The sequence below is a fragment of the Limulus polyphemus genome, unplaced genomic scaffold, assembly GCF_000517525.1.
Source record: "Limulus polyphemus unplaced genomic scaffold, Limulus_polyphemus-2.1.2 Scaffold613, whole genome shotgun sequence".
NCBI classification, from domain to species: domain Eukaryota; kingdom Metazoa; phylum Arthropoda; class Merostomata; order Xiphosura; family Limulidae; genus Limulus; species Limulus polyphemus.
This window is the reverse complement of record NW_013666223.1, coordinates 392,266-405,064: the sequence shown is the minus strand read 5'-3', so window position 1 is coordinate 405,064 and position 12,799 is coordinate 392,266. Positions and strand designations below refer to the sequence as shown.

General features: G+C 31.5%; 1 protein-coding gene across 3 annotated transcripts in view; it reads left to right on the top strand.

Annotated features, from left to right (window-relative positions):
• The window catches only part of LOC106459469 (max dimerization protein 1-like), a 16,171-nt gene that overhangs the window by 2,592 nt on the left and 780 nt on the right, over positions 1-12,799 (top strand). Inside the window, exons 2-5 of one of the 3 annotated variants that reach the window (XM_013919093.2) lie at positions 1,917-2,016; positions 3,616-3,642; positions 12,100-12,218; positions 12,503-12,671. In XM_013919093.2, coding sequence (XP_013774547.1) covers positions 1,926-2,016; positions 3,616-3,642; positions 12,100-12,218; positions 12,503-12,671 — 406 coding nt within the window. In that variant the 5' untranslated portion in view covers positions 1,917-1,925. Of the gene's footprint in view, positions 1-1,916; positions 2,017-3,615; positions 3,646-12,099; positions 12,219-12,502; positions 12,672-12,799 lie in introns of all 3 variants that reach the window. The other 2 variants (XM_013919089.2, XM_013919090.2) reach the window with 2 other exon arrangements.

Here is a 12,799-nt window from a genome sequence, read left to right as displayed (position 1 = left end):
AAGTTTGTTAAAGATAAAAATAGCGTCCCAAGCGTTTAACCAGGTGTGTAAATGTGTGTGTGAGGGGGGGGGGGTCATTTTATGTGTAACTTTAGTGCCCAGGGACAAAAAAAATTCCAAAATGTATAATGCTTTCTTTATTATCACAGCAAATAAACATTTCTAATAAATATTTTCTGATAAGTATGAAAATGCTATTTCTGCATGTTTGTACAGTGTTACAAAAGCAATTATTTAATGAGAGGTCATCATCAAAGAAAGGAAAAAATAAATGTTAATAGGGATGCCATTTATTTTCCTCTTCACCAAACCTCTCTCATTCTGAGTCATCCAACCTTGTTGAGGTATGTTTTACCTTTCACTAGTACTTGTATCAAAATATCTATGTCTTCTCTTCAATGCTTGCTTTGTGTGTCAGCCATATTGACATTGTACAAATGCCACAACTGTACAAAGAGCTGAGGGTAGATTCATTCTGATAGAGACCATCTTTCTTGTTTTGTCATGCCCCATCCATTTCCTACTGGTGATGGTAGATTCAGATTCTGCCCTGTTGTGTGGGTCCAGATATAAGCCTGGAAGTTAGTACACTGAAGGTGCTGCTGGAAGGCATCTGTGGTTGGAGGAAGTTTGTTACTTGATCAAGTCCCCTTACGCCTGACATAGATTTGCAATTTGAAGGTTGTGGATTAAAATCCCCTCCCTGAATATACTTGCCCTTTCAGTTATGGATGTGTTATAATGTGACGGTCAATCCCACTATTCATTGGTAAAACAATAGCCCAAGAGTTGGTGGTGGATGATGTTGACTAGGTGCCTTCCTTCTAGTCCATCACTGCTATATTAGGGATGGCTATTGCAGATAACCCTTGACTAGTTTTGCATGAAATTCAAAACAAGCAAACAAGTGTCCTTTGGGAAGAGCTCATAATGCACTTTGTTAAGAAAGCTACAATATTTGCCACTGTATACCAGAAAAATGTATGTAACACAAGCTATTTCTGCTTCTTTATCCACCTGAGAAGCTCTGGATGAGACACTACCATGTCATCCACCTTTGTTTTCCAGTGCCACAAACAGAACTTGTAGAGTCACACCCACTGAAAGCATGGAGACATAGCAGAGTAACTATAGAAACTGACATGTCCATTCCATTGTCAGTAGCAAGTGTGTGAATGGGAAAGAACTACACCTTGTAACCAGTTACAGTGTCTTAAACTAATTCTAACTATAAGATACAGGATGGCCATTATCCATTATGTAAAAACTTGTTTTAGCTAATAATAGGTGATTAAAACCACGTAGTAACAGTCATTTATAGTTCTGACAACAGCATATTGATATCTGGTTCCAGTATTCTAAGTATCATACAATAGTTCGAGCATACAGATGATATTTATTGAAACAGTGTGCTAAAATTTGGACTTAAAGTATCATATTTTCTTACATTTGGGATTTAGTCTTATATCACATTGTTTCCTTTCTTAAGAATACTTCTATATGCTAGATATTCATAATGTGTTTGGAATATGTTTAATCAATTAGATGATTTTCTGATACAAAAATAACAACATAAAATTATTATCATCTAACTAGAATCTTGTACGACAAAATTTGTCTTATTATATCACTATGTACATAACTGACACACTTAGATGTCAATCTGTTGTGTAAAACTTTAGCTTCCTGAAAAAACTGCATCATTCCTGGCATCTACATCCATCATGGTATTTATTCTCAGTGGTGTACTTAAAACCATGGGACCACTAAAACTTCTTGTGGATTGATTGTGCATTTCACCCATAACCTGTCCTAGGCTGATAGAATATATATTACGTAAAACTTAATTGTGATACTTGAAGTTCACCTTCTAAATCTACTATGCTTTTTATATTTCTTCCTTTTTTTTTTCTCAGAAGCTGAACATGGTTATGCATCAACATTGTCACTTTCTCGTGACCTCAGACACAGGAGAGCAGTTTCAAAAAAGTCACACTCACAAGGACACTTTAACAGGTGAATATATTGATTAATAGGCTTGGAATACCCAAATTTGCAGAAGTTTGTGAAAATATTTCCTTTTTCGTATTACTGATATCAGTCAGTGTTACATTTAAAGTTGTGAAGAAATGCAAATAGTACATTTTTATAGAAAGAAGAAAGTTATAAAATAACATATATTAATAATAATTCTTAGAAAAATGTACCAAATGAATTAAGACCGGGATTGAAAGAACTTAATCATATCAACCATTCTTTGAATATGGCAGGATCAACACTTCTTTACGATAAAGCTTTTTGTAACTTCCTTTAGTGATTCTGACATTATTTTTTTCTATTGAATAATTTGAAAAATTATAATGAACCTTGTGGTTTTGAAAGTTTCACATAGTTTAGTTCATTATTGTTGAAAAAGTTGATGAATCCTGCTATTTACACAGTTTCACATTTTTGATTCTTGTCATTGTAAATTGACAGACAATGATTTTGTTAGATATACACAACTGTTTCAATTGAAATTTAGTGCGAGTGTTATGATTTAGATGGTTTAAGTATTTTGCAAGTGTTAAATTTAGTTATGTTTAGAAGCAATAGTTTATTGCAGTTTGTTTAGGTAACTGTGTAAGAATCATATGATGTGTAGTTCAGTTGTTGTGAATTGGCACTTGTATTATTGTGTTATGTCACTACAATCTTCTAACTTTTTCTCATTGTTTGGATTGAGTATTATTGCATCATAATATCTCATAGAGGAAGAACATTCTCGGCCTCTGTTGTGTTATAAATACATGTCCAAAATTTAGTTCGAGTTAGTTAAATAGATAGTTATATCTAGACTGCGTGATTATGAGTTTAGTCAATTACAGTATATAGGGGCAATTTTGAAAGTGAAATTTTCTCAGATTTTATTGTAATAACAGAGTAGAGAAGAATAATTTGTCTTGTCAAATTGTGTTGTAAAGTTAACTGAACCAACCTGTGTGGACTTTCATGAAAAGAGACAATTATTTAAAGCTCTGGATACAACTGTGATAATCTAAAGTATAAAGAACATTTATATATATGTTTCACTTGTTTTAATATATTATTTTAAAACAAGTAGACTGTGGGCTGTTTGTTTATTGTTGAAATGTATTGCCAACAAGTCACAGACATCTGCTGTAAAGAATCTGACCATACATACACAAAGACCTGACAGATTTATAAGCATTATGAAGTGGTTTTGTTTTGGGGGAATAAATTGCATGTTCTGTCAAAACATGTAGTATGTTCCTCTTAAGTAAAACCACTTCATTATAGTCATAAATTGATATGTGCCAATTTACAATTACTTTAGTATAATGTGCTTCCTACACAAGATTATCATCATTGTTGTTGGATTACCTGTCTTGATAACTTTGCACAGTGTAATTCGTTATTCTTAAAAGTTTTGTTGGACCACATAGTCATGAGATTTTTCCATAGTCTATTTCTTCATGTTCACAAGCATTGTAAAGAAAATATAAAAAAAATATAATGAAATTATATTTGGTGCATGAAACAATACTTATGTTTTATGCTAATTCAAGTAAATTGTTAATGTTAACAGTTTGTTAGTTTTAATTTTTTTTTCAGAACAACACATAATGAGTTGGAAAAAAACAGGTATGTTGCTCATATTTTTAAATATATTTCACTGTTTCCTCCTCAGTGGTGTTAAGGTTATTTTGCTTCGATTAGGCTGTAGTCAGTAAGGACAGGTGTTTTTTCTTTAGTCTTCTGTAATGTGGTAAATTATTCTGAAATCTTGTGTGTGCCTGGCCTTCCATTAAAACTTAAAATATCAAGTTTTTAATAAATCTTAAACGTGGTTTGTAGATGCTTCTTCTTAACATCATCATAAGTTTTCACAAGCACTGGCATTACTTTTGCTGCTGTATGTTTAAAGGTATATACTAATATACTCATAAAAGGCTAAATGTTGTATTACACAAATGAATTATGTAAATTGGAATATTGTATAACGGATGAATATATAATATTCTATGATAATTTTTTAAAACTTGTTTATATTGAAAATATAATTTTTGCTGTTTAAAAATGGAAGAAACTGCATATATAACTGATATTTGAATTACATGTATATTAATATTTTTTATCATTCCCTTTTTAGTCTTTTTTACTACATTTCTGCTTACAAGTATATGATATATTTTCAGATAAGAGGAAATAGTTATTAATATATATGATTTTATTATCTTTTTTTATTAATATGATGTTCTTGTACGTCCTGTGAACAATTGTAAATGCAAACAATTTATGCCAGAAAATTACTTGTACATCTGATATTACCAAACTTATAACAATATCGTTATTGTTTTTTGGGAAATATCAAACAATTTATTGCTGAAATAACGCATTTCCATAGAGTAATAAAACTTTTTTATAGGCCAGCAAACAAGTGCACACAAAAAACAGTACATATTCATTGACATACATGTGTGTGTGTGTGAATTTTATTCCACAGTCTTTGACAATCCATCTCTGTTATTTATTACTCTGAAGATTGAAATTTCCTGTCCATTTTATTGTTCAGGATAAGTTCATACGATATTTATTTTTTTTTTTATGGTGCTGAGCCTGTAATATTGTTTCAAGTCATAAGTAATGTGGTACCTGTAATTTCCTTGCTGTGATGTACATTGTGAAAGCAACTTTCATTGTTCTGTTTTATGCCCCTTCATAAATATACTTCATTATAGCACATCTGATTTGTTTTAAAACTTATTAACTGTGAAACATTTTGATGGGTAGAGTAGTTTAACTTGTTGACCTCCAAAAGACCTTTTTTTCAATCTAGATTGCTCCACTATTTTGTTATTTTAATATTGTTTGAAAACAAAACCCCTCAAAATCTTATTGTTTATGGGTACTTTATTTCTTAAGTTTGATTTTATTTTCCTGTATGTAAAATGAGACTTGTTGGCATTTATTTGAAATATACAACGGAAGCTTTCACATATTTAGTGTTGTCTCATCTCAGAAATTTATTTCCAAAATTCCCAACTGTTCACACTGAAGTTAAAAAATATGTTTGATAGTTTTATACCTAACTGATAAAGGCTTAATGAAATAACTTTACCTTTTTTTGAATTTTTTTAACTTGTGTGTTTTATTTTTGTATATGTGAACCACACAGTCAAAGTAGCAAAATTGACAATTCAATTTAATAATTTAAACAAAATCACAATTTGTCACTTTTAGACATAATCAAGCCTTTGATCCTTAATATGTTTTTAAAATGATTTTAAACTTATAGTAACAAGTTAATTAAAGAATCTTGGACATAAACAGTTGAATATTTGATCTTGATGGTAAGAGATTCTTTGATACATGAGCTTCTTTCATTAAAAGCTGAAAAGAAATGTAAAAACATATGCTAAGACTCATGAGTAGCTGTAATTTAAGAGCAACAAGGGACCCGTTTGTTTATTATGCCATCCCACCCTTTAAACTAAATCAAATGTTAAAAAAGGCCAACTTGAAATCAGCCCTTATCATTCATATGTTTATCAAGACTTCATTTAAACACCCTTAAATTCTCTGTATCCATCACATCTGAAGGGAACCAATTCCAATGGCCAACCACCTCGATAGAAAAATAAAACTGAATAGGTGATGACAATTCACTAATTCTTGGACTAAAGCATCAGGTAGTGAAGCCATTGTAGCCTTTTGAACATAAAGGATGTGTATTTGTAGAGAAATAGGATTCAATAATTTGGAAATTTTATCTTTATAAAAAAAAAAAAGATGCAATGTCCAAAAGTTCTTTTTTTCTGATGAACGCAAAAGTAAAATAAGTTTTTTGAAGTGATTGTCTGATGCTGGAGATTTCTAGTTGAAACAAAGAATTCTTTTATTTTCTTTCTGATTAAGCATATTTTATTAGAAGTTACAGCTTTTACAGTAAGTAAGTAAGTAAGATTTGTTTTTAGAACAGGTATGATGTTTTGATCATTGATGCAATCGTTCTCATGTAACTAGTAAAATAATTCATTTGTTGTTAACATTACTTGCACTTTCCATGATTATTTATGTTCTAAAGACTATAAGTTCAGAAAATATAAAATATAGTTGTTTAGGTGCTGTTAGATACCATTAAACATAGCTATCCTTGATACAATTAAATCTGCTTATTCGTATGTTGCTATAAAAAACCAAAATTGGTTGTCTGTATTATATTTGAAAACAAGACCAAGCTTGGATATTTCTCTGTTGTCAGAAAAGACCAAGTTTGGATATTCAATTTGTTTAATAAGATCTAACATTGTTCATACTATGTACAACCAAGACCATACTTAGTTGTCTGTAATATGTTGTGTTTCACAAGACCAAGCTTGAATACTCATGTGCTGTCTGATAAGACAATTTGGTTAGGTATTATTGGAAAAGATCACCCTTGGTTGTCCATAATATGTTGTGTTTCACAAGACCAAGCTTGGATACTCATGTGCTGTCTGATAAGACAATTTGGTTAGGTATTATTGGAAAAGATCACCCTTGGTTGTCCATAATATGTTGTGTTTCACAAGACCAAGCTTGGATACTCATGTGCTGTCTGATAAGACCAAATTTGGTTATGTATTGTTGGAAAAGACCATACTTGGTTGTCCATAATATGTTGAGTTTCATAAGACCAACCTTGGATACTCACTTGCTGTCTGTTAAGACTGAACTTGGCTGTTTATATTTTTTTGAAAATGACTCTTACTATAATATATTGTTAGACAAGACTTATTTGGATGTTTCTGCATTCTGAAAAAATTATGCTATTTTTTCAATAAAATATTTTTATATAAGACCAGCTTTGTTAAGTGTGTGATATGTTACTTCTAAAATAAATAAAAAAGTTCATATGTGGTTATGCAAGGCTAAACATAGTTGTGTATAGTATATTGTCAGACAAAACCAAATTTGAATGCTAATATGTTGATTGAAAAAGTCAAACAATTTTTCATGCATTCTAAGAAAAAACAAACCTGATTGTTGTCATGATAGTATATTGTTAGATGAGACTGATATAGGTTTTTCATATATTGCTAGCAATGTTAACATTACTATTGAAAGGAGAGGGAAATCCACTTTTACTTAAATAATAATAAAACTTTGAGGACAGCTATTGAGTGGATTATTTTATAAAAATAAAATAATCCACTCAATAGCTGTTCTCAAAGTTTTATTAATGTTAACATTAGTTGTCCATAGTATATTATTAGACAACACTATCTTCATTTGTGCAGAGTATGGTGTCTGCAAACAAACCAAATATATTTATCCATTATATTTTATTTCAAGACAATACTAAATATTGGGTATTTATAAAATTTTGTTTCTGGGCAACACTCTTTTTTATTATGTGGCTAGACAAAACGTTTTTTGCTCATATTTCATTAGATGTGACTAAATACATATGTTCATAATACCTTCTTTATGGAAAAGATCACACTTGGCTATATATTAGGTGATGCCTGATGTTTTTGACAGTTACTTTGGATCCCCACAATATATAGATTGTAGACAATGAAAACTTGTTATCAATAAGCATTTCCTGTAAACTAAATACAATTCTGTACATTTTGTGTATAGAATAATAGAAGTTATTTTTTTAGTTATTTTGCACGTATAATTCATAGATATACAGTTTTGTTTAAGATAGTATAAAAGCACTGTTAGAGTGTAACAAATAATCTGTGTATAGTATGACCGCTGAGTGTTTTTAGTGACCGATTATTCAAGTCTCACTCAAATAATGTTTTACTAACTGAAAACTTACGTAACCTCTCATACCATCACGCGACATTTTTTTTCATTTATGTCTCGATAAAGAAAAGACTCCACATGTACACTCAGTAACTAGTGGTCTCAAACAGAATCGTACGAACACTGTATGGGTATACAAGTGTACACATGTAACTTAACGACTGCTTACTACCAGCAGGAAATCCATTTCCTATCAGTAAACAACTTATCATGAACCAAAGCAGTCTGAACAGATATAACCCAGAAATGTTAACAGATTTTTAACATTAATCAGAGAAAAAAATAATTTCAATTGGTTATTCAAAAACTTTATCTAATTAACAGTTACGTGTAACTGAATGAAATACATACAAATCTGGCAAGATAGATTTACATGTAATAACTGAATGTATATGGTAACAATCACATTATTCATTCAGTTCTCTCAACACTTTTCAAAAGCTAATTTATATGTTCCATACTAAATGGCTAATCAGAGCAATATACAGGTAAGTGTTCATTTTGGCCTACAAACTGCTTGTGCTTACCTTCAGGCTTCTAATTTTAAATGCGGTTACATCAGCAAATGTACATCAACACTACAGCTAACAAACAACACGCTGTGTTGTCCGACATAAGACCCGCTGAATCGAGTTTTTAGCCAGAACTAGAATTTTATTTGTATGGTAACTAGCAGAATAATAATAATCACGTTAAATGCATTTATAGTTATTACAAACTTAGTATTTTCTATTTGCCTTCAGATAATTAAAAAAAGACAGCTCGCATTTGGTAAAACCAATTGTCATAACAATCTCAGAACTGCTTTAATACTTAAAGTACTCCGGACAGATTTTGGTTTAAGTTTTCTTCGTCTTTCGAAGCTATAGACATTAATATAAACACAGCTGCTCATATTACGTTACTTACTTTAATTGCACTTGTATTCTGTGAACGAAGTGTCATTGTTATTATTTTCAACCACAATTTTAAGTGGAACAATTCATGAATACTTTGTGTTGCTATTTTAAATATAGGGTTAAAGTTAAACACCAGCACTGCCGTTTTCACATTTCAACAGAATTTTACACTTGTTTATTTCAAAACGGTTTGTTGTTATATGAATATCATGTTCTGAATTGGATATTACTGATATAATCTGTGTGTTACTGTGTCGAATGTGACTTGTCCATGTCTGTCTATATTCTGTTAGACTTACCCAAACCAACTATAAACTTTCAAAAATAACATGATGTTGAGAGTAGCTCTGTAACAAGGATTTATTTTTGTCTTCACTGGAGCACTCCTAATTGAGATTTGAACCGATGCTGGAATTTTTATATTGTTTTGACAAAAATTTTTAACAGTAAATTACATGCAAAATAAAGTTTGAAATAAGCTTTTTTAGTACTTGTGTTTTCTGATTAAATTAATTTTGAGAAGAATGACTGGAATGAAAAGAAAAAACGATCTAAAAGTTCCTTTTAATATTTAAACAGAATATTCGGTTAAGCGGATCAGCAGTAAAGAGACCTCGCGAACTCCATCGATGTTGTGTTTATAAAAACAATCGGTCGAAAGTAGATCGGCAATAAAGCCACCATATGGAATGACACGTTAAGTTTACATAAAATATATGTGATACGATACGCAATTCAGTAATAGTAAATGGTGAGAAACAGAAATTAAAACAAAATGATATATCGGACTTGAAGTTTGAAAGCTTAGTTACCAGGATTCGTCTCTCAGTAGAAGACGTTGCTTATCAAACAAAAACATCTCATTAACGCTGAGTAGCTAGTATAATATAAGTACAAGCTTGCACGCTTTTTATTCATATGAATGTTCAACATTGTCCACTAAGTAGTTGCTATAATATATTTTTTGACAATAAGAGTAGGAATTGTTTACTGCTTGACTGATGTGGTAGGGAGTGTGTTTTCCTTATATTATCAATTATAATACTTACAGATACATCAGAATAGTTATGGTGTGTTTTTTTTGTTGTTGTTGTTTATTAAGAACAAATGTTTTATCCTACTTTATTAGAGACATTATTTTTCCACTAATTTTTTTACTACGAGAAAATAGTAAGCGACATTTATAACAATGTTTTGTTTAAACCAAATTACTAACACTTATAAATATGTATGTATATTGTGTAATTTTTGTGTGTGTGTGTCTACGTCAACACACTGTTTGTTCTGACGTGCCTGTTATCACGTGCTTCAAGCATGAATTAATCTAAATTCACTGTAGCTCGTGTCAAAGAGGTCATTTACCCCATATATGGTATACCATCTTCCTTGAAGTATAAATATGGAGTTGCTTCGTGTATAAAAAACATTAATTTAGCAGAACGTGTTACGTCATCAGTAAATTATAATAATATTAGAAAGTATCGTGGAAAGGGTGTCGAACACACAAATTTAATTAATGTATTTACTGATCTACAGCGTGTAACAAGTCACCTTTCCAGTTCAAATAGTTTATACGATGTGCGAAGTTCATGTTTATAGCGTAAATTCTGTGTAGTGAGTGACACATAATTTTGCAAAATATATTTGTAAACATGTGACCAAACAGGGAAAAAAGTACTTAGATCACTACTCAAAGTAGATGATCTATAACGTTCAACAAGTCACCTTTCGAGATTTGTAAAGTTTATATGAAGATGTGTGAAGTTATGTTTATAGTGTAAATTCACACGCTGTGAGTGAGTAGAAAATGTTTACATGTGGCACAAATGGAAAAAAATAGACCATTACTCGAAGTAGACCACTCGTATAGAGCTGTAACCATGGTGTGAAGACACAGGTTTTGGTCAGTTTGTGACCTCGAATTTTAACTTTAAACTCGCAAAGGAATCGATGCCTAATCTACATTTTCAATGACATACTTATTTGAATGAGATCTCCACTATTTGACTGACGTAAATAGTTGGATCGTTTTCGAGGTCATTATTACACGCGTTCAAATCGGAAGTGGTTAGCTGTTTTGCTTTAAGAATAAAACTCATCTGTTTTTGTTTTTCAATTTCAACTACGATAGTATATAACCCGAAAAAGGTGTAAATAGAAATACTATTGAAAGTGTGACATCAAAGCATACTTCTCACGTTAGGTAACAAGCTAAAGACTACAGTTTCATGTATGTCGCCTCCTCACATCAGCCTAGAACATGGTTTGGTGTTGTTTTTAGATAGAGCCACTCAATATTTTGCGCTCATTCCGTTAATAACTTGAGATTATTCAGCTTTCTCGATAAAATTAGTACCCATAATATGTTCATATTGTTACGTATCTACTTGTTTGTTTGTTTCCGGTAGAAATTCTATCTGAGGATCTTCAGCGATACAAATCCTTTCTTGATTAAACCAGTTTCTTCCTCGATACAAACTTTTAGTACACAGTAGTTCCACAATCAGTATGTTTCTCGTCACTTTAAACTTAACAACTTTTATAATACACGCTATAAATCACAGCGATTCACAATCTCGATAACTTCGCTCTCGACGAGTGCAAAACACACACTTTATGGCTCACTAGCTCGAAACTAATAGAATCATAAATTACACGGAACTCCAAAGTAACTGCTGTTCTCTCTTCATTCATACCCGCTGGCTTTCTCTGCCAGGTTTATATACTAACGAAGCGGGCATCTCGAAAACACTCTGACTTCCCCGATCATTCGAGAAACTCATCACTCACGCTACCAGCGCCAGCAGAGTCACATGACTTCCGCTGTCGTAACAATATCAATTAACTGGGAACTTATCAGTATGCTGTACTGTCGCGGATTTAGACTTTGTTAAGACTGTTGTTTATCAAATGGCAAATTGGAAATATGAATGTCGACAAATCTTAAAACACGAATATCAACAAATCTTTAATCTGACTGAAGTTGTTATTGAATATTTCTTACATACTGTGTACTTGATTAATATTATTATAGTTAATATTTTATGAAGTGCTTTACGCTACGTTTAATCGTTTTAATTTAACTGCAAAATGCTACGTCGTTATTAAGATAAAGCTTTTCTTCAGGGATTATTGTAAATACTACTGTAGTTAAATTATACACAGATTTTCATATAATTATTAATTTGTGTATACTTAACTCGTTGGTCAGGTGTCTGTTCGGAGGTGGCAGTGTAGTGTGAGTTGTGATTAGATATAACTTGTACCAGCTGTCAAAGTAAATAATTTTGGTTATAATCTATAATCCATTTATATATTAATTGATTGAAATTTACGATATACATTTTCCAAATTCTAAGAGTTATAAAATCTTTGCATGGATGAATTCCATTAACTTACAGACGTGCACATCTCCGGGACTGTATGGAAAATCTGAAGGAAATGGTACCTCTCGATCCTGACTCTAGTCGACACACTACATTAGGGCTACTGACCAAAGCCAAGTTGTTTATCAAAGTAAGTAATTTAAACACATTTTTAAATTTGGGATTCGTCATTCAATTTCTTTCTATTTTTATTGAATAACAAAAAAACTGTTCACTAGATAATTTTCATGACTTGATAAATAGACCCTTCTGTCTTGGCTCATCCTGTAGTATTATAGAGTTGCAGCTTATAGGTTTGTTTTTTTTTAGACCCAATACTTCTATATCTATATTAAACTTCTATTGATAATCAGGATCTGGCGTAAAAATGTTGTTTATTTTAGAAATTAAACATATTTTTTTGTTGTTAAACAGGGTCTGGAGGAGAGGGAAAAGAAACAACAAGTGCAAAAAGAACAACTCCTGCGAGAACAGCGCTACCTGAGACGTAGACGGGACCATTTAGGAGCAGCTATTGTCAATCTGAAGAGAGGAGGCACCAATGCGTCGACATCTGTTTCAGAAAGCTCGCCATCACAGTCAGGTAATTATACTTCCAAGTGTTCCTCGTAGAAAAAAACAACAACCTTACTCTAGGTCTAAGAAGAAGATAAGTATAGGGAAGCACAGACGGTAGAAGAAATGCATATTTGGAAGCAACTTACTTGCTAT